The sequence below is a fragment of the Notamacropus eugenii genome, chromosome 6 (assembly GCF_028372415.1).
Source record: "Notamacropus eugenii isolate mMacEug1 chromosome 6, mMacEug1.pri_v2, whole genome shotgun sequence".
NCBI classification, from domain to species: Eukaryota; Metazoa; Chordata; class Mammalia; order Diprotodontia; family Macropodidae; genus Notamacropus; species Notamacropus eugenii.
In genome coordinates this window covers 340,884,328-340,912,128 of record NC_092877.1, presented here as the reverse complement: position 1 = coordinate 340,912,128, position 27,801 = coordinate 340,884,328, and the positions used below count along the sequence as shown (strand labels likewise).

At 44.5% G+C, this 27,801-nt stretch overlaps 1 protein-coding gene across 2 annotated transcripts in view; it reads right to left on the bottom strand.

The window, feature by feature from the left end:
- Positions 1 to 27,801, bottom strand: part of MCF2L2 (MCF.2 cell line derived transforming sequence-like 2) — a 352,924-nt gene that overhangs the window by 286,527 nt on the left and 38,596 nt on the right. The window contains exon 1 of one of the 2 annotated variants that reach the window (XM_072618350.1): positions 5,552 to 5,681. The exons of the other annotated variant lie outside the window; for it this stretch is intronic. Coding sequence (XP_072474451.1) covers positions 5,552 to 5,666 — 115 coding nt within the window. The 5' untranslated portion in view covers positions 5,667 to 5,681. Of the gene's footprint in view, positions 1 to 5,551; positions 5,682 to 27,801 lie in introns of those variants that run through there. 2 annotated transcript variants of the gene reach the window in all.

Sequence of the window (27,801 nt, the reverse complement as noted above, 5' to 3'; positions counted from 1 at the left end):
GGAAGGAAGGAAGGAAGGAAGGAAGGAAGGAAGGAAGGAAGGAAGGAAGGAAAGAAGGAAGGAAGAGTATAATCATGTCACCCCTGTTTCAGTAGCTCCTTAGACTTCTCTGTTCTAGAATTTAAAACTCTTCACAATGGGACCCTGTCCTATCTTTTCATATTTATTTCTTATTACTCTTCTTGAAATTCTTTCTGAGTTCCAGTCCAACTGGCCTATTTGTCGTAATTAGAATTCCATTTCCCACCTTTGGAATCCTCTGCCTTCTCCCTCCAAACATAGTTCCAACACAGGCACCATCTTTTTCATGAAGATTTTTCTGATCTTCCTAATTGTGTGCTTTCTGCATGCCCACCCCTATTATCTTGTACTTTTTATTCCATACAGGTCTGAGTGACCCGCTATCCTTAGTAAACCACTTCCAGGAGACTCAGACTATTTTCATTTTTCCTTTTGCATACCCAGTGCCTGGCACACAGTAAGCAATGTTTTCTGAATTATTGAATTGGATTTGATCAATTATTCTCACAAAGAGATTCCAACTTTTTTGTCAAAGGGCAAACATGGGAACATTTAAGTTACCACATTGGGTTAAAGAATGCTATCCATTTCCTTATCCCATGACTCCCCTGACTACAATGGACTTCAAAGAGCTTGATGTTACAGTAGGGATAAGTATCTGAAAATGTCTCTGAAGTTCAGTTCAGCATTCCCATCGAAGTCTAGGAATCTATTCCCCTTGGGTGGCTGTCAGCATCTCTCTCTGGGAGAATGACCACAGAGTTACAAAAGCAAAAGAAAAGTTGATTTCAACACAAAGGCACCAGTGTTCACAGTGTTGACAAATCTACCTATAATCACTCTAACTGCAATGCAGAGTTCTCCCAGAAAAAGACGTCTGGTCTATTCCTTCAAAATAATAGGTGGTTCCTGGTGAATTATTTCCTATTTGTAAGTCAAGTCCAAGGCCCCCTAAGGCTCAGGGTTCACTCAGACTGGATTAGATGCTGATTGTTGGCACACAAAAGGGTCATTATCTCTCTTTGCTCCCACCTAGAATTAGGTATAGCTCATGCCTATGTTTACCCAAAGACAGATAAAAGGGTCCCCAGTATAATCATTCAAGATATTAGCTCTGTTATAGGCATGGGGAGGGGGTAGCCTTTATTTTTCCCAACAGAAGATAAAAAAGGTTCACCTGAGCCCTTGAATAGGAGCAAATAAAACACTTCAACATCTTATCAGTTCTTCCTCATGCCCTCCACAAAAAGGTAAGTAAACTTGTGATTTCTCCCCTTTGATGTTCTGGTCAGTCTCTCCATCCCTCAGTGTCCTACACAGCCCCATCCCTTGACGAAGATTCATAGCATCACCTTGTGCTTTAGAGTGTCCCCAGAAGGTGACCATACTTTGTGGATCACTAAGTGAGAAGCACTCTTTCCACTCAACTTCCACCGTCTGACCAATTCACAGTCAAAATAGTGGTTGACAAATGCTCAGTCTCTTGGTCACCCTCCCTATGATGACCACCCCTTCTACTACAAGGGTCACATTGGTGAAATTCTTCCTTCTCCCACACTGCTGAAGAGATTTTCCTCCTCTAGGAGGTCAGTGTCCAAACTCTCTCACTTAGGAACATTACATCACTCATGAAAAACCCAGCAAAGCCTGGCCTCCTGTCTTAGACCAAGTGAATATACACCGCCATCTACATTTACAGGAAACTCTTCAGTCCCCCAGTAGCTACCATCTCTGGAGCAAGTCTGCTTTCAGGTTCTATCCTCCCAGGCCACTTGCCAATTCATGTACCTCCCATGTGCTTCTCCTTGAAAGAGCCATTTCCAGAACTTAGAACGAGGAGACTCATCAGACAGGTGACTCCTGCCTACACTTACCCTTATATAGGTCACCTTACTATGCCCTGGACTGTCTTCTAAATAGAAGCAAGTAAAAAGGAAATCCAAAAGAGATTGAGCTGGCCTACCATGCCAGCTCATTTTTATAAAGAGAGAGGAGTCCTGAATCCCAGCCAACCAATCATCTCAGAGGCAGCCTAACTGATGGGAACCAACCAAGAGTTCTATGTAGGAACCAGTGGGTGTGCCCCCTTTCCCATGCAGAGGTAACCCCTCAGATGAGTCCAAACAAAGGCTCTCTTTAGGTTGACTGGGGAACCCAGTGGATCAGGGACTATCCTGATGCTGCCCTGACTGCCCTTACATATTCCCTCCATAGCAAAGAGCAGAAAGCCTCCCAGCTCTGGTCCTTGGCCTCTGTCTCTTCCCCTCCTGTATCTACCAGATTATGAGCCTTTGACCCTGGTCCCTCCTCACCTCTTACTGTCTCAGGTTTAGGGGACTCAACATGAAAGAAATCAGACAAACCCAAAGGCATCTAGCCATACCAAGTCTCAACTGCAGCCCTGATCTGATGCCAGGTGGTTTTCTGAAAACCAGACCACAAGGCTACACTTTCTAAAGAGGAGGCCAGGTCTGGCCAGCCTTTCCCTGGGCCAGTCACTTAGAGAGGGCTGGAAAGACAACTAAGTAGAATAGAAGGAGCTCCCACCACAGAGACCTGGGTTTGAATTTGCTTGAGACTTACTAGCTGTAGATCGGTGGGCAACCTTGTTAAGCGTCAGTTTTCTCTTCTATAAAAGGGAGATGACAATTCCTGTAGTAGCCACTTCACAGAACTGCCAGGATCAGATGAGACAGAGACAGAATTAGGACTGGATTTGTGACTGATTTGGTACAGTGAGTTCTCTGATAAGGGAATCCCCTCCACCAGGCAGATCAGTATCTCCTCTACAATGAGGGAGTTGCCTGGAGGCCCTGAGGGGTTAAGGGCCTGTCTCTCCCCACTCACATCTGCTCTCCACTCAGTTGCCAAAGTTTTTCCCAAAGCATAAGTCTGCCTATGCCATCCAGAGTAAACATTAAGTTCCAATGACGCCCTGTCACCTCCAGAATCAAACACAAAACTATTTGGCATTTAAAGCCCCTTCCTTATGTTTCCAATATTCTTAAGCCTTGCTTGCTTCCAGGTGCTCAGCAATCCAGGGACACTGGCTTCCTCACTTGTATGTCCTGATTCAGTGCCTTCCCCTTGGCCTTGCCCCTGGCCTGGCACACTCTCGCTCCTCATCTCTGCCCAGTTCCAGTCCTACCTTCTGAAGGTTGCTGCCCCCCATGTCACCCACACATGCCCAAAGTAAGTGCTTTCCTCTCTGATTGTCTTCTGTTTACATGACACAGATGTAGAGGTCAGGAGAGAGATGTCTGTCTTATATATAGTTATCGGCATATGTGTATGTATACACACACATACACACACACACAGAGTTATTGGCATGTTGTCTCTCCCATCATACTGTGACCTCCTTGGGTGCAGGGACTTTCTTTGTATCCCCAGCACTCAGTATGGGTACCTGGCACATAGTAGGTGTGCTTGTTGACTGACTGACCCAGAGTCACGTGGCCAGCGGGTGTCAGAGGTGGTTCTTGAGCCCAGGTCTGCTGTGCTCCAAGGCCATCTCTCTAGTGATTATACCACAGCTGTCCCTTGAACTTTAAGGCATTATGTGATTATAAATGATTGCTTCTATCACCCTCCAGGGTTTTCACAGGCTACTGTCATTGGCTAGAAGGCGGTGTGGTATAGTAGAAAGAGTATGGCTAGATCTGCCAGAAAGGCCTGCGTTCAAATCATCCCTTGCTACCAAGGTGACCATAGGCAAGTCATTTACCCCTTGGGCTTCAGTAAAATCCTAGATGGTCCCAAAGGTTCTTCCAGCTTTAAATTCTGTCATAGCTCAATGACAGGTCAGGTCAAGTGGAGGCAGGACCATCCTAACTGCCTGTCTCCCTCTTTCCCTTCCCTCCTTCCCTCCTTCCCTCCTTCCCTCCTTCCCTCCTTCCCTCCTTCCTTCCTTCCTTCCTTCCTTCCTTCCTTCCTTCCTTCCTTCCTTCCTTCCTTCCTTTCTTCCTTCTTTCCTTCCTTCCTTCTTTCCTTCCTTCCTTCCTTCCTCAAACACTGAGTAGCTTCTCTACCCCTGAGCATTAGCCCTGTGGGGAGCCAAGCCCTTTTCCTAAACCAGTTGTAAAGCCCTCCAGTTTAGATGAGAAAATACTGTACAGGTCATTTTTCCAAATGAATCACTCCTTCCGGGGCCCAGACCTCTGCTGCCTAGAGCCTTAATGACCTGGATAGATGAAATGCACATCATCTACCCCCACCCATAGTCACAGAAAACGAAAGAGAAGAGCCCTGGGGCAGGGGCGGGGGGAACATCCTGTCTAGTCCAGAACCCTCACATGGGGCTGGCTAGCAGTTCCACCCCCCCCCCCCATCCCAACATGTGCTGGATCACTGACCCCCTCCCTGCTCCTGCCCAGGGCCCTACTAGCCCCAGCCCCCCTTCTCACCCAGAACACAGACTACTGAGGAGGCAGCCACTGAATCACAAATTAGCCTGGATTTTCCATGAGGAGGTTTTCGATCCCATCAGATGCAGCCCTGTGTCTCCCCACGAGTGGGAGGGCCAATGCTGCCCTAAAGGGAACACTCCTGGAGTGTGATACATGAGCCTCTCAGGCTGCAGACATGGAACAGTGCCCAAGCTGGCCATTGGAATTCCATCCAGCAAGAAGAGATCTACTGGCCTCTTGAGTTATTTGGGAAAATGGGTGATTCTGGAAATTATCTGCAACTCTCAGGGCCTGGCAGTGGCTTCTGATGCTTTCTAACCCACTTGGAGCAGAAGAGATAACCACTGCTGTCCTCTCAGATCTTACAGTCCAAAGGGTCATAGTTTCAGAACTATAAAGGACCTCAAGAGCCCCCTCATTCAACTCCCACATTTTACAGAGGAGGGAACTGAGGCCCAGAGTAGGGCTGGAGTCAGAAGGAACATTAGAGGCTACCTAGTCTGACCACCATATTTTTACAAAGCAGGAAACTGAGGACCAGAGAAGAAGGACTTAGAACTGGGATTAGAACCCATAAGGCAATAATTTACTTCTCACTGTACAGCAGTCCCGACTGCGTTCAAAACGGTCCTTGGTTCATTTTGTATCTTTTGTTTTGTCCCAGTGAGACAGTCAGGGTTCATTTTGGAGGGCAGACCCCTCCCACAGACCTTCTCTGTGAAACAGCAGCATGAACAACCTGTGACTATATGCTGGATCACTCTCAGGTTGGCCCCAAGCAACTTGGACCAGTCAGTCCGATGAAAAGCCCATCTAAAACATTTCTACAGCTTTCCAGCTGTTTACTGCATACCTGGACCATCCCCTCTAACCCCACCACGTACCATAACCTCAGGCTTCTCCCCTAGCTCTCTTGCTGACCCCCATCCTCCTTCCCTGACTTTCTGCCTAAGGCAGCAACATCCCAATTTTCACTGAGTCTTTCACACCCAGCCTTTGGCAGCCTCCCACCAAGGATGGGGGACATCCCCTTGCTCTCTGCTAAAAGGATGCCAGCCTAGGCACCAGCTTAGAATGTTTAACTCGAGCAGCCAATGTCCCTGTCAGAAGTGTCCACTTACCCCTACAGACAGGAACAAGAGAAGGAAATCTCCCTGGCTCCCTCACAGGGTCCAGGCGCATGCCCCCAGCCCTCCTCTGCACACCCCCAGCCCTCCTCCAGGCTGCTGCCTCCATTTCATGACAACCTTGGGGTCAGCCATGAGACCCCTGAAAAGCGGCACTGATGGCGGCGGTAGCAGCAGGGTGCTGCGAGTGCCCTCCTGGCTGGCAGACGGGTAGGCAGGCTGCCCAGTCCAGCCCAGCCCCAGCCAGCTGCCTGCAGGGAGGCTCTGTGGGAAGGAGTTCACTGCGGGCTGAGAAGAGAGAGAGGCGGCTAGAGGGCAGATATGTGCTGCTGGATCCTAAGGAGCCAGAATCAGGAAGGAGGCCCTCCCTGAAGGACAAAGCAACTCCCCTGCCAGAAACAAAAGTGCTGGAGGAGGGAGAGGGCGGGCCCAGGGATTAGAGACCAGCCGAGCTCCAATTCCACTCAATTTTCTTCCTTCCTAAGCCTCTAGGTACAGCAGCCTGGGTTCTTAACCTTTCCTGACTCTGGAAAAAACCTTTTTTTTTTTTTTTAAATAAAAGGGATATTGTTTAAATTCAATGAACCCGAGTATGAACACAGGTGCTAAGCCCCCAGCATTTGGGCCCCCCTGAGGTCTTACCCTGCACATGTACCTCAGGATGACCAGTTGTCAAAGTGTTAACCTATCAGGGCCAGCTCAGAGGCCCTGGGTTCAAACCTCTGCTCTCCCTCTTACTACTTTGGGCAAGTAACAACCTCTCTGAGCCTTCTTCATCTGTTAAATAACAAAACAAAACATGAGAAGGTTGGACTAGATGACACGCACAATCTCCTCCAGTGCTGCCATTCATTACCTGTGTGACCTTGGATAAGGTCCTCAGCTTCCTTACCTGTTTAAAAATAAAACATGAGAAGAGCTGGGCTATGTGATATCCAAGGTCCCTCCCAGTTCTAAATCTATGATTCCATCATCCTTCAGAGAAAAGAAAATTTCTCTGTGTTCATCCAGGGCCTCAAAGCCCAGCTCTGTGTGCTATCAGGTGAGTTACTTCCCCTCCCTGGGCCTCAGTTTCCATCTTTGTAAAATGGAAGCCTCTCAGATCCATTCTGGTTCTAAAGCCTATAATCCATATATAGGAAATCACAATAAATGTGATTTCATTGGCTTGGGAATTCCTTAGAAAGGAATGTCCCTCTAGCAATGTCAAATAACATGTGCTCTATTAACTTCACAGATTCAGAGCTGTCTACAGCACTGTTTTTCCCAGAGTCCCACAGCTAGGGTATATGATAGGTCGGAGCAGAAGCCTAGACTCCCAGTCTGGGCCCCTCCAGGGGGTCCAAGAAACCTGTCAAGGAGTTCCAGAGAGTATCTGGTAAATAATCATGCTAGTCTATTTGCATGAATTATTCTCTTTGCTTTATTCATATGCGCACATATACAATAAATTAGTATTTTTTCTTTTCATGTTGAGCAGAGAATATGGGAAGGTTTACTGAAAGCTGACAGGCACAGGGAAGCCGTCATCCCTCATTATCCTAGAACTACTGAGGAGAGGACAGTGGAGACACCCCATTGACCTGGCCCTAAAGACCCTTCAGATTCTGTTGGTGCCCATCCCTACAGATGACTCTGGAAGCTGGAGCAAATGATCCTGTCCTGATCTACTGTAGGGTCCCTGTATGTAAAACAGGGATCATTGGAGGAGCACACAAGGCTTGGGAGAGGAAGGCAACATGCAAAGTGAGACAGTGCATTTGCATGGATGCTTAGATGGCCACCCCCGGCAAAACTGGCCCTGGAAAACACGGGGCAGAATGACTACCCTGCGGATGGTATAGACACACCACAGGGTTTGCTCCCACCTTTTCTCCACCATAGAATGAGGCAAGAAAAACCAGTGACCAGAGTGAGGATAGAAGAAAGAGAGGGGAGGGACAGGGAACTGTACCCTTGGGACTTGTTCCCGTATGACCTTATCCTATGGAGATCCAGACCACATTACCTCATTCAGTTCCCATTCCAGTTAAAACTGTTTTTCTTGCTCTTCCCCAAATGGAAATTCCATTTCCTATCTCCATGTCTTTGCAAAGGCTCCCTCCTGCTTGGGATACATTCCTTCTCCATCTGTGCTTTGTGGTATTGCTGGCTTCTTTCAAAGCACAGCTTGGATACCACCTCCTGACACCCATAAGTTACTAATGCTTTGTATTTATTCTGAATATACTGTGTATAAATGTGTATACACTGATCTGTGAAAAGGTTATTTCCCTTCAATCAAAGACAATTTTTATTGTTTGAAAGTGGTTTCATTTTTCTTGTTGTATCTTTAGTTCCTAGCACAGGGCCCAAGACAGAGTAAGTGTTTAATAAATGCTCGTTGGATTAAATCAAACCATCTCTGTTCTGTCCCTCTTTAGGGGTGTGAGATGGGGTGGGGTGGAGGAGCAGGTAGCCAGAGGAGGATGGGGCCAAGGAGTGGAGAAGCCAGCAGAGCAAGAAGATGCTGAAGCCAGAGTCTGTCTGCCCATGTCCTCTGACAAAGGGTCATTTGGTCACTCCTCTTCTCCCCTCTCCATAAGCAAATAGGATAGGAAGTGTGTGGAAAGCTTTGAACAGCAAGAGAATGACTCTACCACACTCAGAAGTGAACTGGGTGGACACTCCAAGAAGAGAGAAAAGGGCCATGAGATATACTGTTGATCATCCATGTTCCCTTTGTGCCTCAAGTTTGGATTTGCTCTCTCCACGGAGACGGTTCACCCTCTGGTCTGGGGAAGATTCTGGCCTTCTATCCTTCTATAAGAGTTCATTGAAATCAATCAGTTTATCACTGTGGAGAAAGGCACACTGCAGAGGGGCTCCCAACCCCTCATGATAACCCCTAGAACCCTGAGAAGAGGAGGAGAAAGCCAACCTCTGGAGATCCTGCCTACAAGTGAAAGTGTGTGTGTGGTGGGGTCGAGACAATGAACCCTGAGAAGATGCTACATGCGTCTAAGTTGTCTCTCTCTATGGAATGTCAGTTCCTTGGAGTCAAGGACCATTTTATTCATGTCTTTGTCTCTCCAATGCCTCATGCCAGACACATGTAAGTACTTGTTGATGGATTGCTAAAAGATAGAAAATAATAGTATATATGAATCTTATATAACATGTAACTATCATAATATGGTGTGTCCCAAATGTCTTAGGGCAGTTTTAGGCTTAAAAAAGACATTTGTAACATCATATAGATATATGTATGTGTGTTTGTGTGGGTGTGTACACACATATATATGTATATATGTGTATATATGTATATATGTAAAATATGTATGTATATTACATATATAAATGCATGCATGCACACGCACAAACACACACACATACATAAGTTCTTCTGACTTCAAATCTACAATCCACTCTACTTCCCTGTCCACATAAAAATCAGTTTCTAACCTTCTTCCCCCACTCCTTCTTCCCTATTTAATCTATTTGATCAGTTTTTAACATCTACACCATCAGCCCAGGTATACATCATTTCAGTTACCTCTTCATTATCTGCAGGACCAAAGGACCAAGACGGTGGAAAGAACTGTCAACATCTCTGATGCTGTTTCAGGGGAAGAGATGGAACAATGTGGGCTAGGTGATGGTACAGTTAAAGGGGGTTAGACCTACTCTAGACATAAAAGGAGGCACGAATGGTTTGATAAACACTTGGAAGTAGGTATCTAGTAAAGTGCATCGGGGATCTGTCTTCATTCTTGTGTTGCCTAATTCTTTTTTCCCTATTGCCTTTAATTTTTCTGATGTCATGGTCCTCTTCTAAAAGGAAGGACAAACACAACCTGTGAGTAGACCCAGCTGTCTGAATGTGGACCCAGGCAGCTGGGTATCTCAGTTAGTCCTCTCCTCTCCAAAGGAAAGTAAATTTTGATGGCCAGAAGCTGCCCAGTTAACTTGGAGTTTACTGACTATATTTCTTTTCTTCCTTCCTTCTTTCCTTCCTTCCTTCCAGCAAGTTCACTCTGAAGCTCATACATTGGACCACAATAGGTCCCTGCCCACGCTCCACTTAATGGCCCTCATGGTTTAGAGTGAATGCCAATGATAATTGTTTCTCTTTGGAACAGCAACCCTGAGGGTCTTCCCCTCTCAGCTTGATTTTTTTTCTTTTTTCTTTCTAATTAGAAAGAAAGATTTAATTAAAGGGCCATCCCTTGACTTCCTAAAGAGGCTTTCCACTGAATGGGCATTACCTCCCTAGAAGTGAGAACTGGAAAAAGTCTTAGCCTAAAAGGCCCAGGGTCTCCCACTGCATTGGGGACATCTCTAGTCATCCTGATGAATATCTGGCCATTGGACCCAGATGGCTCAGGAGGAGAAAGTGAGGCTGGTGATGTTGTACAGCCCTTCCTCACTCCAATCAAAGTCAGTTGCAAGTCATATCATCATCTCCCTGATGTCATGGTCCTCTTCAAGAACAAAGGACAAATGCAGTAACAGCAATATACTACCATGATATTAATTCATACACACATACAAAGGCTATATACAACATACAGAAATGCTAACTACATATACGGCACTATATAAATGTTAGCGCTATATATATACATACACACGCATGTTTTGGGGCCTTGGTTTCCTCATCTGTAAAATGGGTAGTTGGACTTGATAGTACCAACAGTCCCTTCCTGATCTAAATCCATGATCCTATGACATGGTCCTTTTTGGATAGTGGTTAAGACAAGTTTTTCCTCACTACTAAATCAGCCTCTCTCCACCTTCCCCTCATGCCCCTAATTCTGCCCTCTGGGCCCAAGCTGACCAAGTCTACTCTGGATCACCTCTGAAGTCCCTTCTAGTTAAAAATCTATAATTCTATGAACCTTTAGAGTCAAAAGAAAGCCCGCCTGTGAGGACAGACTATCACCAAGGCAGTGAGGGACTCCAAATGCTGGCCAGGAGGGAACAGTGGCCAAATGCTTTGCTTGCTGTTCTGGTTCCATGGGAATTCTTAAAGACTGTCTAGCTCTCTCGACAGAGTCCTGTCTTGGCAGCCTCTTGTCATTAGCAAAAAAGCAGAAATAAGATGCATTAATTAAGAGAAACATTTAGGATAAATGAGAAAGAGTGGCTTCTATCCAAGTTTTGCTGAGAGTTTTTGGCTAAATTCCTCTATTAATATTGTGCCATGTTTTACTAGTTAAGGGCAGATATGGTTGCCCTTGGATTCTTTTAACAATAAAGATTTAGTGTGTTGTAGTTGAAAAAATGCTAACCTGAGCATCAGAAGAGCTAGGTCTTGGTCCCAGCTGGGCCACTGGCTAGTTGTGTGACCTTGATCAAATCCCTGCCTTTCTCTGGGACCCATTTTCCATTCTGTAGAAAGGGGGTTGGTCCCTTCCACCCCTAATGTTCTATCAGGAGAGGGCAAGAAGTCCTCTGGAGAGATGGGGGAAGAAGGACGCTAGTATGAACATGCATGGGAAACTTGTGGGCAGAGGAATGACTAGGGACACCTCAAGATGACTTCTCTGAGTCTTTGACTCTCAGTAATTCAATAAGAACTCTAGGATAGGGAGGCCAGTAGAGGCAGAAAGCTGTGGGACTTGCTTTCCTCCCACCATGTTTGTACCCTTGTCTCTACAGCCCCAGCAGCCAGCACCCTAAAATCTCATGTGGCATGACCAAAACACCTGCCTTTGGTGACTGGCCCCTGCCTTAGACAAGCCTGACATTTCCCAAGACAATTCTAGCCTGACCTAAGTAAAATTTTAAGGCTTCTGATTCAGTGTCTCCCTATTGGCAGTCCCATACAGGGTGACTTAGTTTACCTCTATGCACATAACTGATGAACAGTATAATAGGATAGTGAAGAAAGCCCCTTCTATCTCAGGTTGCATCGAGGGTCACAACATCCAGGAACAGGGAGCTCCTTCTATACTCTTACCATGGTGAGACCACATAGACAGTAATGAGTTCAGCTCTTAGTGCCATATTTTTAGGGAGACCAGAAATCTGGAAAGATTGCTGTGAACAACGCAATAATGTATGCTGATTGGCTCACTAGGGAGCGCTCAAGAGGCAAGACCCAGCAAGGGGTACACTCTCCCAACCTCGTGGTGTTTCTATTTAATAAAGATTTATTAAGTGCTATGGGGAGCCCTGGGGATACTCAAAGATGAAACCAGACTGGCCCCCAAGGTGCTTATATTCTACCAGACTTGATTTGTGTATTTGCCATCTCTGTGCCTAAATACCTTCAGCTGACCTAACATTCTCCATCAACCCAGAATCTGGATATGGAAAAGAACACAATCTGAAGCATAGAATGGTGCCCTAGACCTTGGCCAGACATGACTGTTCCATAAGAGGCTCCAGGAGGGGAGACTGCAAGGGACCAGAGAGCCCTCAGTCTTTACACCAGATCAGGACACAAGAAAAAGTCTGTGGCCTGCTGCTGCTGTTGGAGTTAAGGAAGGCTGCAATGCAAGAGTTACAATAGCAGGAAATACTACCCTGGCCCACCACCAAGAAAGCACACCACCTCTGTAGTCATTATATGGTCAATGTTAAAAAACCTACTAAAACAACTAAAAGGCAAGGTTGTACCACAGAAAGAATGCTGGTTTGGAATTGGGGGACCTGGAGACCTCAGATACTTAGTGGGACTTGCCCATGTCACTTCATATGAGCCTCAGTTTCCTCCTCTGTCAAATGAATAGTTTAGGGTCCTGGGGTGGGGAACCTGCAGTCTTGAGGCCACATGTACCTCTCTAGGTCCTCAAGTGTGGCCCTCTGATTGAATCCAAACTTTACAAAACAAATCATTTTATTAAGGGGCACTCTACTCCATTCGTCTAACCAGGTTCAGAAGAAATCGGACGAACCAGTATCTTCAGACCCAACAAAGTCTCCCTCTTCCAAACCATGCCAGTTTCAGAGAAACTTTACACACTCCAAACTTTTGTCTTGAAAACCAGAGGGGCTGAGCTACAATATTCATGTGTGTGTCAACACATTGGGACAAAGCCCCTAATTTCATTGGATTTTATTGGTTTCACTGGAACTCCAAGTGTGGAAATGCACTCCACCAATACAGATCAATCTGTGGTCTGCAATTCATAGTCTTTAGAGAATTGCCTGGAGGCATTGAGACTCTTTAACTGTCTGTCACAGTTCAGACTTGAATCTCAGTATACCTGACACTGAGCGAGTCTATCCATTATGCCACAATATCTCTATATAACCTAATGATATAATTATGACTTCAAGTATTTGTAAATTTAAATGGATGATGAAAGTGTTATAGAAAATGTCACAAAAGTCATTGCAATTTTAAGCTTTGTTGGCTTAAAACTATAAAAAGCCTTTTGTGATATCTTGTATTTAAATAGCGTTAACAAGGACCAGGGACCCCACGAACAAAGTGGCTGGCAGAGAGTCTCACTGGCCTGTCCTGCACTAATCAGGAGTGAGGACAGAGAAGACACATGGGAACTCAGCCTGACTGTTCTTTCTGCCCCAAGATGACCCATCCTATAACTGGGCAGCAGATTAGGGGACACAGTGGAGACAGTGTCAGGCCTGGAGTCAGGAAGACCTGAGTTCAGATCCTGCCCTGGGTACTCACTAGCTATGTGACCCTGGGCAAGTGGCAACTTCTCTCAGATTTGGTTTCCTCTTCTATAAAATGGGGATAAATAATATTACACCGGACCTGACAGAGTTGTAGATATAAAATGAGATTATGTAAAGCATTTTGGAAACCTCAAAGTTCTATATAAATACTGACATTATTATTATTACAGATAAAAATAGAGGATTGGGGTTAAGCAAATGTTTACACAAATGAGAGAATAAATACATCTCAACAACTGTCAAGATGGCAAGAAAAAACAAGTTCAGAAGGTCATGAGTTATGGAAAACCTTGTCCACGTTTCCGACTCATTTCTGTCTTCCCCCATCACAAAATCCACACAGTAGGATTTCAGGGTTGTGAAGCTTTTTTGAAACTTTCTGGTTTCTCAGCAGCAGCCCTCTCCTTAGTCCCACCCAGAGTAACTTCCTGGAACTGGCTCTCAGTTCATTGTCCTTTGCTGGAGCAGAGAAGGAGCAGTGGAGGAATGCCCAGCCTGACACAGACTGAACCTTTCCCTCCTCTTAAGGACCAACTCTGCCATCATCTTCCCTGCAGCTTCTGGGCTTTCTGGCCCCAATGGTATAATTCGCACAGAGAAGTTCCAGGAACTAGCCAGTGCCTAGCATAGTGTCTGGCACATAGTAGATACTTAACAATTCTTTGTAGCCTTGACATGATGCACTGAATGCCCACCTCATGCCACCCTCTCAGAACAACCAATCACTGCTTCCTGAACTCCTCATTAGGGATCCTACTGCTTTCCCTATTCCTGCCCTGACTTCCAGCATAGTCCATGTGGACTGGGGAAGCCTCTGAAATTTCCCTGGGAGGCAGAGAAGGAAGTTGCTAAGGAAAGAGGTTCCCTAGCAACCGTCACCATAGAGACGTTCTCACTTTCTCTCCTGTACTGCATGTCTTCAGCATCTGAGCCTGAGAAATGTTGCTAGCTGTGGGGCAGGCTGAAAGGAGACGTGAGAATTAACCTGAAGGAAGTCTGTGAAAATAACTCATAGACTCATACCAGTGACTATCTTACTCTGTGAATAGGGGCACGACAGGGAGGAGGGGGAGAAGTGACATAGAAGGAAACAACAATGACAATGATACCCCTATACACAACTCAAGCAAAGTATATATGTCCTCCCAATAGCACTGGGATATGGGTAATGTGAGTATTATTATGTCTAGTTGACAGCTGAAGAAACTGAGGTTGACAGAGGTAATGTGATGTGCCCAATATCCTGCAAGTACAGGCAAGATCCAAACATCAAGAGCCCTGATTCATGAGCCAAAGGATCAGGGTTCAAATTCTCCCTCAGACATTTACTGCCTGTGTGACCTTGGGTAATTGATCAACAAGCATAGATTAATCCCCTGCTATGTGCCAAGTACTGTGCTAAGCACTTGGATTTTTTTTTAAAGAAGCAATTCCTGCTCTTGAGGAGATTACAGTGTATCATCCATTCACCTCTGGTCATAATTTCCTCATCTGTAAAATGGGGGGAGATGGACTGAATAACATTTAAAGTCCCTTCCAGCTCTAGAGCTAAGGTCCTGACTCTAAACCCTGGTGCTTTCCCCACTTTTTTCCCATTCTAGGGAGTTGTAACACCAAGAAACACAAATTTATGGGGAGGGAGCAGGGATGGGATGATGGGCACAGGTGAAGCTTCCGACCACCTCCTCTTTTTCCCTGCCTTCAATTTCCTCTTTTGACCCATGGTAACTGGAAACAGGGACACCATTACAGTGTTCTAGCATGCCCTCACATCAGGTCCTCCTATGTGAATGCCAGCCTTCCCAGATGTCCCTCCCTCTTGCATCTTTGGAATGAAGTCACCTCAGGTGTCCAGAGCAGCCCATAGATAACTAGCTGGCACTGAAGGACCTTCAGGAAGCCATGGCACAAAGGATTACAGTGAGACAACAACAAGAGAAATCTTAGGGTCTTCCATGAGGAAGCAAAGGAGCACAGGAGGGAGAACAGGGGCCATTGTCAACTCCTCACTCAGCATATGGTAGGTTCTTAATAAATGCTTGTTCATTTATGGCCTGTTCTGGTCTTTCTCAGACTCCTTCTTCATCTCCTTCTCTACCCCTTATTAAGTCTTGTTTACCTCATCAATCATTCCTTCCTTTTCTCTGTTTTCTTAGTCAATCTTTCTTTCAATTTTCAATAAGCATTAATTAGATACCTACTAACACACTGGATGATAGATACAAAAGGGTCCAGGCAGACTGGAGCAGAACACTGGGCTGAACCTGATAAAATAAAATTCAGTAAGGATGAATATAAAGTCTTACAATTGGGTGCCAAAAGAAAAAAAAATCCAATTCACATTTTAAAGATGGTGGATATATGGATAGATACCAGTTATTCTGAAAAAAATCTGAGGGTCTTAGTGGATTGTAAACTTACTATAAGTCAATAATATAATGGGGTATCCAAAAAAAGGCAATGAGATCCTGGGTAGCATTAAGAAGGGTGTAGCTTCCAGGACTGAGGAGAAGATAGGGCCTCTCTACTCTGTTGTGGTCAGAACTCATCAGGCAACATGATTTTAAGGACATTAATAAACTGGAAAGAAGAGGGTAACTAGGACAAGGAAGGGCCTCAAAATCAGGCCGAATGAAGATGAGTTGAAGAGTTTGAAGGAAAGACACCTTAGGTGAGGGAAGAGGGGAGGGACTGGATATGATCATTGTCTCCAGGTAAATGAAGGCCTCCCTCATGAAGCAGGGATGCAAATCAGTCTACTTGGTCCCTGAGGGCAGAACCAGGAATGATGGGGAAGAACTTCTAAAGAGGTAGATGGAGCTTTGTTAACTTGGTAAGTTGATATACATGTCTGTAGATCTTTTTCTCCAATTCCTAACTTTGAGAGCTGTCCAATGGTGGTGGCAAGCCTGGGAAGCAGCTGTCAGCTAGGAGGAGACAAGCCACTGGTTTAGGGAAGGGCCATGAGGGTCCACTCAAGATGCTGCCTCTTATGTTGGCAGCTCTTCTTAACAACTTTTCCAATCCAACAAGTATTTTCTCAAGCACCTACTATGTGCCCTGGCTATTCCCCTAAGCTCACCAAGAAGGCCAGGTTCTCTGGCTGATCCTGAGCCAATAGAAGCCCATCAGCCTGGCGTTCCCTGCTTGGTAAAGCTCTGGGGATGGGTCACATTGGAAAGAAGTCTGTGAAGAAACGATCGTCCCACTGACATTTCCAGGTTTCCACTGCCAAGGAAACAGCATGACTTGACTGACAAGTCATCTTGAGAATGCTTGAGAATACAGTCTTCAAGGAAGAAATAGGAAGATCAATGCCCTGCAGGGATGATGCTAGAGGAAAAGCTATACTGCATCTTTATTTTTATAGTCTCTGCCTTTCCAAAAGGTACATAATACAAAGCAAACTAGGGGGAGGGAGGTGAAAAGCCTGGACCCACTGGATCCTGGAGCTGAGCTACATCCACTGCCAAAAGATTCAGCCCTAACACTGGGTACACTGCTGGCTCTGAACCTCTCTGGATCTGGTTAAGCTAGTGCTCAGACAATAGCCTTCCACCACTGAGATGGTATTCGAAGCCTTCTGATCTGGTAGCTTCAGCCAAAGCTTCCATTCTACTTCTCTGGCATTTGAAAACTTTTGACCCTATTCATGCTCTATTGAAATGTCAGAAGAAAACCATAGTGGTTCCAATCAGAGTTTCTGATGTATGCTTATAAAGGAAGGTGACCAAGTTAGATAGCAAGAGCAAGGGATACAGAAGCTAGGCTTGGAGGCAGGAACTCCCAAGTTCAAATTCCATCTCCTCTTCAGAAAGAGATAAGTGACCCTGGACAAGTCACCTCATCAGAGTCAAAGGACTTGAGTTCAAGTCGATAGCATTATTAACTACTTACTGCAGTTATGTGGAGCAGTGTATAGAGCATCAGGCCTAGAGTTAGGAGCACCTGAGTTCAAATCCAGCCTCAGTTACCTACAACCTGAGCAACCCTGGGCAAGTCACTTAAAGCCGTTTGCTTCAGTTTCCTCATCTATAAAATGAGCTGGAGAAGGAAATGGCAAACCACTCTAGTATCTCTGCCAAGAAAACCCAAATGGGGTCATGAAGAGTCTTTCAGGACTGAACAATAAGCAAAAGAAATCTTTTTTACTCCAAATGAAACATTCCTGATCCCTTCACCTGTTTCCCATATGACAAGCTCTCTAGTTCTTTCACCATACTGATCACCCTCCTCAGGACTCTTCCTAGTTTATCAATTTGCTGTCTAAAATGTGGCAACAATAGTGGAATATACTCTCCAGATGTGGTTGGGCTGGGAAAGAGCACAGTGGGACTACCTTTGGATACAATGCTGCTCTTGAGGCAGCCTATTTCACATTCACTCTTTTAGTCACCACATCCCATGGCTAGTTCAAGTTGAGTTCACAGGCCACTCAGACCCCCAGATCTTTTTTACACAAACAGTCCCACTTATCTTCCCCTGGTGGGGCTGTACCAAAAAGAAAGGAGTCAGCCGACATCTGCTTTAAGCATGGCATACGTATGCCTTCTTCTGGTTTCGACATTGTAAGTAATGATACCTGCATTTTCCAAATGGAAAAGAAGATCAAAGAAACCCTGGTATTTAAATCATCTCTCCTAGTTAAGAAGTACACTTGGGAATAACACATTCACACCCTTCTTGCCACACCACAGTCTGCTCCTCATGTAGAAAGAGCCATTTCAAATGCACCCCTTTTTTTGTTAGCTCCTAGAAGAGTAATATCCCTTTTGGTCCTCCCAAGCCTTGGTCCAAGATTCACTTACCAGGACAATGGGTGGCAACCTCTTACTTAATATCCTATTTTCTACCTTTAGGAATATGAACATCGCTTTCAGGATTCTAGTTGAACTTTTTTCCTTTTTTGGGGAGATGCTTCTATTATGCCCATTAATGATAAGACCAGAGAATCTTAAAGAACCTTTACTTTAAGAAAAAGTAAATATTGGTAAGCCATCAACCCTCATACCCAAACAATTCCTAGAACAAATAATTTCAAGAAGAACTCTTCCCCCCTCCCTAGAGCACAGAATTGGAGCTTCCACAGAACCTAAAAAAATCAAACATTCTTATTTTACTTATAAGGAAATTGACTTCCAGAAAGGTTAAATGACTTGCCAGGGTCACTCAGGTAATAGGTATCTAAGGCAAGATTTGAACCCATGTCTTCCTGACTCTAGATCTGGTGCTCCATCCACACTACTTTTCTGCCATGATCTCTTTCTGTGCTTTTGCTCCAAACCTGATCAAGCCAACTTTTCAAAGCTCCAGAGTTATGGACATTCCCACCAACCATACCTTTCCTTGCTGGGCATCCTAGGCTGATGCATCTTCCTAGGAAATTGTAGTAAGACAACATCTCTGCTGGTGTGATTCGGACAAGGGTGTAAGGAGAATGCCTTTGGACCTGCTGCCCACATTGGTCACAAGGCTCAGCCATTGGAGCCCAATACGCTCTCTCTGCCAAGCAGCACTTGGGAGCTTCCTCTCCCGGTATTAAGCTCACTCCAAAGCTTTCAATCCTTTCTCCTGGCTTATCTCTGTTAAGTTCCGCCAAGGTCATTGGAGGGAACAGAGAACTGCCTCTCACAATTGGTGGATCTTTATGAGCTTAATGAGAGCAGAAGACTCTTTGCCTTGGTGATCCAATTACCTGACTTTCTAATTGGGAAACACAAATGAAATTGGGGGAGTGACAGTGGGAATTCTGCAGGAGTGGAGGGGTGAGGGGAGGAGAACTGCCTGATTTTCTTATAGTTAGTCTAAATGAATGAAAAAAGCAGTTAAGTGCATGCAGTGAACCAGGCTATGCTAAGTGCTAGGGCCATAACCACAGGTAAGCAAGACAGCTCCTGTCTTCAATGAGGCAAGACCATACATAAAAGGCAGCTGAAGGATGGGCCAGTATGGCCTAGAAATGTCCAGAAGGTAGCCTGGGGGGTGGGGGGAGGCTGGTTCTTGATAAGAGAAGGGAAAAACTTAGAGCCCAGGGTCCCAGGGACAGTGTTCAGGGTGCCTCAGTTAAAGTTTAAGCTCCTTGAGGGCAGGGACTATCTTTTCCCTCTTTGTATCCTCGTGCTTAGCACAGTGCCTGGCACATAATACAAGTTACAGATGAAGGTCAGATCTGCTACAGTGGAGGGACTTCCCACACCAGGATTTCTCTACACTGATGAATGAAATCACAAGTCTAAGAGAAACAGCGAACCTGAACTGATCAGGAAATGAAATGGAGAGGTAGATTTTTTTTTGTTTGTTTCTGGTCTGTGCTGCATTACTGTTCCTCCCAACCTGAGACCTGCTTTATTTTATTTTGTGTTTCCTGAATGTTAAGTACTTTAGGGAAAATTAGGGCAAGAAAGATACTGCATATAATTGAGAGTAGAAATCCCTAGAGTTCTTTTTCCCATTAGTTTTTCTAAATGCCTTTTGTTTGCTCAGGCTAAATTTGGGGTTTAGAATTGGCAGACAGGTTTTAGCATGCATTGCAGGATGCCTTTGGTACATATCATTCCCAAACTAAAAAGTGTCTTTATTTCCCATGGGTTTTTCCTATTCAAGAACTTCTATGATTTACACAAGGACTCCATCTCAAAATCCCTTTGCTACAGAGTAGGCATATCCTTTCTTCAAATGAGAGTTAGACAAATAATTCCAAGGGCTATGACAGAGACCAAGCATTTAGCTGAATTTGAGGCATCACCCAAGGTCACATAGGAAGTACCAGAGCCAGTACTACCCTGGCTCCCTTGATTCAAACTCTTAGGCTCTTTCCCCCTCTGCACCACAATGGCTGAGAAGAAACTGGAGAAAACCTAGGTTCAGATCTCACCTCTCTTTTCTACCACCTATGAGACCTTTATCTCTCTGGACCTGTTTCCTCATCTGCAGGTGGGCTAGGTGATCCTGGAGGACTCTTTGAACTCTGCAGCAAAGATCCCAGGTTATGGGATATCCATGAAATAGCCTTAGATTCAAATGTAACCCTTTGGCATTTCATGGACCAGTTTGCTAGATGTTAAAGAAAGTCACGTATGAATGAAAGGCTTACCCTCTAGGGTAAGTTTCTCCTTCCCAAATAAAACTGTAATCAGTGAAGGAAAGGGGCTTTATTTGCTACCACTGCCCTTCATAAGCCCATACCTTAAATATCATCCCTCCATGAACCTTCTCTGATGTCTCCAGTTAGACTTGGTCTCTTTGTAGTGCTATGCTGTCCTCATCTGGCCCAGCCATCCCCAATTTACCATTTACCATCTCTAAGTCTTGAGGCTCCCTCCCCAACATCTCTCACATGCATCCCTTCTCTGTACCCACACAGCCACCACTCTGGTTCAACCCTCCTCTCCTGGACTATTGCAATGCCTGTTAGTAATCCATCCTCTACTTAGCTGCAAAGTGATTTTCCTAAAGTACAGGTCTGATCTAGCACCCCTTTTCCCTCTCTACTTAATAAATTCTAGTAACGTGGAAAGTCAACAATCATTTGTTACATATTTACTAGGGCCAGGCACTGTACTAAGAGCAGGAGATAGAATACAAGGAAAAAAGAAACATAACTCCCTGCCCTCGTGGACCTTTACCTTCTAATGAGGGAAAATAACATACAAAAGTGAACTGAAAAGGGAGATGGGGAAATGAAAGTAACACTATTTGAGTCAGGAGTATAGCTGAGGAGGGAAGAAGGCTGGCCAGCCTGGACCCCTTCTTAACATGGTGGTCTCAGGAGGAACTCACCAATGATAGAAGAGGGCCAGCTTGGTAGAGGGATACTTTGGGTCAGAGGATGGCAGGGACCACTGGATGTTCCAGGGAGAGGAGGCCTCAGGCACTGAGGAAAGTTCCAGGATAACAGAGCAGCTCGGGCATGGTTTTTAAGCCTGGAAAGTCAGGAGCAGAGTCGGAGGGGGATGAAGCTCCATTTTTGCCTTCAGCATCAAATATCAAATTTTCTTTTTAGCACTAAAAGCTCTTCCCAACCTACTTTTTCTACCTTGTTAGAGTTTACTCTGCTCAATGCACAATTTAGTCCAGCCAAACCAGATTTCCTACTGTTCCTCATACAAGACACTATCTCCTGCCTTCCTGCATTTGTGCTGGCTACAACCATGTCTGGAACATACTCCCTCCTAACTGTCATCTCTTAGGGAGTTCATTGATGGCTTATTCAATTTCTTTTTCTAAAATGGGATTATTTAAGTATTCTATTTCCTCTTCTATTAATCTGGATAATTAGTATGTTGTAAGTATTCATTAATTTTGCTTATTGTCAGATTTATTAGCATATAATTGGGCAAATATTTTCTAATAATTGCTTTAATTTCCATCTCACTGGTGGTGAATTCATCCTTTTCATTTTTAATACTGCTAACCACCATCTCTTACAAGTCTTCATTTCCTTCAAGACACAGTTCAAATACTGCCTTTCACACAAAGCCTTTCTGGATACTTTCAGCTGTTAGTGCCCCCTCCCCTAAATCACCTTGTTTGTATAGAATTTGTATGCAACTCTACAAATATATGTGTATATATTTTATATATGTATATATGCATACATATTTGTATGTGTTATCTCTTCCAAGTAGACTACAAGCCCCTTGAGAGCAGGGACAGTTTCATTTTTGTCTATATCCTTAGCACCTACCATAGTAGTTACTTAATCAGTGTTTACTGATTGAAACCATACTCCATTTGAGTTTGGTCAGGTTACGAATTAGAAAGGCATGAAAGCTGAGTGTAACTAGGGTGAGGCCATTGGATGTTTACCCTTCCTTCCCTGGATCCACAAGCCTTGGTTCCTGAGTTTCATACCTCCCCAGAAGCACCTTCTCTTGAGCACCTGCTCCTGACAAGGGAGAAGTCTTTGGTAGCTTCTCCCCCTTCTCAGTGATTTTTGACTGAAAGAAAGTAGCTAAGGACTCAACCTGAAGAATTCCATCTGACTCAAAAACTACAAACTGCTCTCCCTATTATTGTATTATGTTGATTTTTTTCTTTCTAAATGTGCTAAGTAGGCTTTTGTACAACTTCCTCCTTAGAGGAGAGAATGGGACAGCTCTCTTTTGATTGGGAAAGGAATATTAAGGTATAAGTAGAATCTTTCTTCCTCTATAGATTCAACATTCCCCCACCTGCCCCCAAACCTACTACTGGCTAATCTCATCCCAGAGTAATTAAGGGTAAACTAATCCAGTTATCCAGTATCATGCTATTTAACCTGTCTCACTTTTTACTGATAATGATAACATTTGGCAGATTAAAAACCCTGACTCCCATGAAGTGATCTAGAGCTGGAAGATACCTTAGAGATTATCATGCCTGAACTGCCCCTTTTACAAAGAAACTGAGGTCCAGAGAGGGTCACAGGTAAGATCAGCCAGAGGGAGCTTAGAGGCATATCCAGTCCAAACCCCCCCCCCCCAGCACACATGTGTTCGCGCGTATGTGCGCACACACACACACACATATACACTTTACAGATGGCAGAACTCAGGATGGGAGAAAAAGTTAAAGAAGGGGTACCACAGTATGGATTTGAACCCAGTCCTCTGGCTCTTAATCCAGTATTCTTTCCACAGCATCACACTACCTTGCCTGGCCCTAAAAGAAGTGACATTCAGGTAGAGAGATGAGGCACAGACATGGAAAAGTGTGTCTAAAGGCATTGTGTGACAAGTGCCCTAGACAAATGCAAGAAGTCCCAGAGTGCCCTGAAAGGGGGTGAGAGGCAGGGGAAGTCAGAGAAAAAAATCATCACGTGCACATGTGCCCAACACAGGGCAGTGTGGTACATTGGGAAGGACACTGGATTTTTAGTCTAAAGGGCTGGATGGGAATCCTGAGAAAGAGAGTAAATCTCATGTATTAACCATTTAAAAACAGAATCCTCTTTACATAATCTGGTTTCTGTTTTCTTTTTGGCTTTTCTTCTGTGTTTCAATTTCACTGACTTTTAATCAGAGGCTTTTCTACAAAATCTCATTATTTCAGGTTATAACTGAACATGAATACAATTTAGAGGACTGGGGTGGGAGGGAGGAGGGAAGCACTGTCTGTCTCTCAAGTCTCAGTGTGTACCCCTTCCTTTCTTCCTCCTCTTAGAATCCTCAGATTCCTTTGTGACTCAACTGAAGGCCCACTTTCTTCACAAATCCCTTTCTGATCCCCAGCTGCTAGTGCCTCGCTTCCCAAAGCTGCCTTCAACATATATTGTAGGCATCCTTGTTGATTACCTCCTGTCCCCTCAAAAAAAACTAAGCCACTTGAGAAGAAGCGTTGTCTTAGTTTCATCTTGACATGGTCCGTGCCTCAGTCATAGAGATGAGGATGAGTCTGGGGTGGAGGATAAGGGAGGGTACCTCAAGTTCCCTACTCCTGGCTCCTACTTTCAACAGGAAACATTCAAGTGAGGAAATTCCTACCAATGCAGATCTGTACTTTCTCTGTGACTTAGTGGTTTCCAACATATTTTGTTCCCTGAACCCCTTTCAACAACAGGTTGTGAAACTCCAGGGTAATCTAATCTAATATTCCTGATATCCTTGCAAATTGTACCACTTAAAATGCCATTAGAGAATTTCTATCACTAACACCTTGAACTTTTATGGTAAATTCCCACTGAATGGGAACCTCTTAGAAAGTCGCCTAGACCCCTGAGAAACTCAGTGGCTTCCCCAGGCTCATACAGCTAGTATAAGTCCAAGGTGGGATGTAAACCCAGGCCTTCCTAACCCTTGGCCAAATCTCAATCCACTATGCTACCAGGTCTAGTGGGTGATGGATCAATGCTTGCTGAGAGAAAGAGACAGATAGAGGTAGGGGTAGAGACAAAGAAATCAATGAGAGAGAAGGGCAGAAAACACAAAAGTCTTAAAATTAATAGGAAATACTTTTTAAAAAATTCAATAATATGACGACCATAATAACAACTGATAATGAGTAGTATGGAAAGCCTGAAAGAACTCACTTAGAGCCAGCAAGCAGGCTTCCCCCCATTACTGTCTGGGGCTGCCCTCCTCCCCAGGCTCTCCCTAGAGATCCCAGGCTTAACTCTGACAGTGCTATTCTGGTCGATGGGGCTGAGTAAGCCGTGAGAATGTAATTATGAAACAGATGGGAGAAAGCACAGCGCCCGATCCATCCTAGATACTGTAGTAATGAACGATAAAAGCCTCTGAAAATAGACAAAGTAAGAGAACCGAGTCATTTCAGGTGTGCGCTCCAAATTCTGCCCACCATTCAAAGCCACACTCAAAGCTGCTGTGACCAAGACTGCCCGCATTATGCGTTAACAGCCAAGGGGTGTGCTGGAGCCAGCTCGAACCAGCTGCACCAGCCGGCTCTCTCTATGCAATTCCTCAACATCTTCAGATAATACCTCCCGAATGAAACCTGCACAGATCCTGTACTTCCTTCCCAGTGAGACAGGAACTCAAGGCCTCTAACCTAAATTAACTCTTTATACGACCTTTCTTATTTTATTCTAAATCCTCAGCACCTTGCTCTTACACAGGTGATCTCTAACGGGTAGGTGGATAATCCTATAACACTGTGAATGAAAAAGCTAAGCCTAGAAAAATAATGAATCAAAACAACAAATCCTGGAAGATGCCTGAGATAGACAACAAACATTGGAAAGCCTGCACATAAACACGTGTCAAAGCAAGGGGATATAGTACAGAAAAAAAAAATCATTGAATAGGAAAACTAAACATCTGAATTCTAATTTCACTTTCACCACAGGCTCACTGTGTGGCCTTCCCTCTCTAGGACTCAATTTCTTCATCTGTAAAATCAGAGGTGATCTCAGAAGTCCCTCCCAGTTCTAATAGGTGACTGATGGGTTCAGTTCTGGGCACCATAGTTCTAGGAAGTACATGGATACATTGGAGTATGTCCAGAGGAGAGCGAATAGGTTGGTGAAAGTCCATGGGAGGATCAATTGAAACAACTAGGGATGTTTAGACTAGAAAACAGAAGACTCAGAAGGGACATGAGGACTGTCTCTAAGTATCTAAAGGGTTCGTGCATACAAGATAGATTAGATAGGTTCTGCTTATGGTATATCTAAACATACATGTACAAGTGTATATGTTCCTATACGTGTATAAGTATATTGTATATTGTTCATATATAAAAATATACATATAAGTTAATTGTGCATATTTTCATATATATACACTTAAGTACATTATGTATATGATCATCTATAAACCTACATATATATTATGTATGTGTTCATATATAAATCTACATACATAAGCACATTATGTATGTATTTTAAATATATACATATCTCAGGTATATATATTTATCAGGATACATATATTGTATATTATTTATAGTTATGGCATATATGTATACTTTATGAAATAAAGAAATGGAAGTCATTCCCCCCACCCAGTTCTTTCTTTTCTTATTCTACTGCATCCAATTGTATGAGAATATATGACAAACTGAACGGAAGTCAACATTTTTCTAGCTTTAAAATCTGTTCCCTAAGTCTAGCTCGCTGAAAGGGGGCATGCACATGTGTCTGGTGCCCCCAAATGCTGAGTGCCAGCCCACTCTGACCCTCAGGGCAGGACCAGAATTAGGTAATGGAATCTCTGCCTTCCCCGTCTCCCCACCCCTCCCCCATCCCAGCACCATATGCCAGGATCTAAAATCTCATTACCCAGCTGACCCTGCAGGGATTTTCCCTCAGCAAACAAGGCCTTCAAGATGAATGGATTGAGAAAGAGGGAGGGAAGAAGGAGGCTCTGCCCTCATCTATACACCCTGACACAAGACCCTCCTTCCCAACCTAGCCCCCAGGCCCAGAAGGAGAGGAGTCCCCAGAGAAGAGGAAGGCTAACTCAATCTCCTGCCAGATTGCTTTCTCTGAGCATCTGGTGATGGGGAAGGGAAGGAGGGAAATGGCATTTAGAACCCATTAAGCATCCAGGGTAGCAAAGGATTGCCCCTAGGGCCTAATAAAAGAGAAACCACTGAGCTTGGTAATGGTCCAGGGGCCTGGGCTCTCCAAAGCCCCTTTGTCCAAGCTCTGAGTTCTCCAATGTCAATTGCAGCTCTCTTCCTCTAATCCTCCTCCTCCATCATCACCATCACCATTTCTGTGCTCTAGGTTCTGTGTGAAAGCCTTTGGATGAGGAGGCCCCCATCTTGTAACAGGCATCTTCTAGGAACAACCTATGCTGGTGTTCTGTAGATGCTGAAGGTGCATGTTAATGGTAATTCATGATTCACAACCCCTCAGACCAGAAGAGAAAGCATACTGATGGATAAAAGAGAACCAGGTGATGTAGGCATTCTGGGGAGGGAAAATATGAGCCATAAAGAATAGGCACAGCAGAGGTATTCTCCTCTGCCTCTTCCCTCTCCCCTAGGGAACTTGGGAAAAATGGGTGATGGGGGGAAAAGTAAAGGGGAAGACAGTGCTGCAGTGGAGAGAACACTAGATTTGGAGTCTATGGGAGGGATTCAGATACTAAAGACTTAGGACCATAGACTTAGAGTTGGAAAGGACCTCAAAGGCTGCCTCTTCACACTCCCTTATATTATAGATGGGGAAACTGAGACCCAAAGAGGTTAAATTATTTTTGCAGGACTGGGAAGCATCAAAGGTGGGATCTGAATCCTGAATCTTCTGGTTCCAGAAGTCTGAAGCTGGCTCTTTCCACTGTATCACACTTAAGAACTGTGCAACCTTGGACAAAACACTTCACCATTCCTGGCCTCAGTGAGAGGTCAGAGCATTCCAGACCAATGCAAAGGCATGGAGACAAAATACATGGTATGTGACAGAGAAGAAAAAAAATAGGGCAGTTTGATTAAAGCATGGGGTGTGTGAGGGGGAGTGATGTATAATAAGCCTGGAAAGATGCCCAGACTGTGAAGAACTTTAAATACCAAACAGAAGAGTATTTATTTTATCTAAAGGCAATGCAGAAGATTCTTAGAAGATTCTTAAACAGAGGAGTGACATGGTCAAGCAAGCTTTGCATATAGTGGACACTTAATTGTGTATAGAATTGAACTGAGCTGAATTGAATTGAAAGAGATTTCACAGAGAAATCAAGATGATGGCTTAAGGAAAGCAATTCCCTTTGCCTATCGACACCACCAAACCTTGACCTGTATAGAATTTGGACTCTGAGCTTCATCCTAGGACCACAGCAGGGATGAGTCAAGAAGTCATCATTTGGATCTTGGGAAGGAGTTGGCCATCTCTGGCAACAGTCCTTGAAGGTCCCCTGAGCACCTTACAGAGAGCTTCTAGGCAAGGTTCCCCCAAAAGACCTCCCAAGGCTCTGGAGAGGAATCCCTTCCCTTGATTATCCATCAAAGCTGCTGCCTATTGGATGCCATGTTTCCGAGTCTCCTTTTAAGCTGACCAAATAAAATCCTTAGGTTTGAACTGAGTTTTTTCCCATGGGGGAAGAGGGGAGGAGGATATTATTAATAAATCAATCTTCCAAGTGATTCATAAAATGTTTATCATTTACTCAGGGGAATAAAGTTTCCAGCCTCCATTAGGCTGCACATACATATATAACCCAAAACTT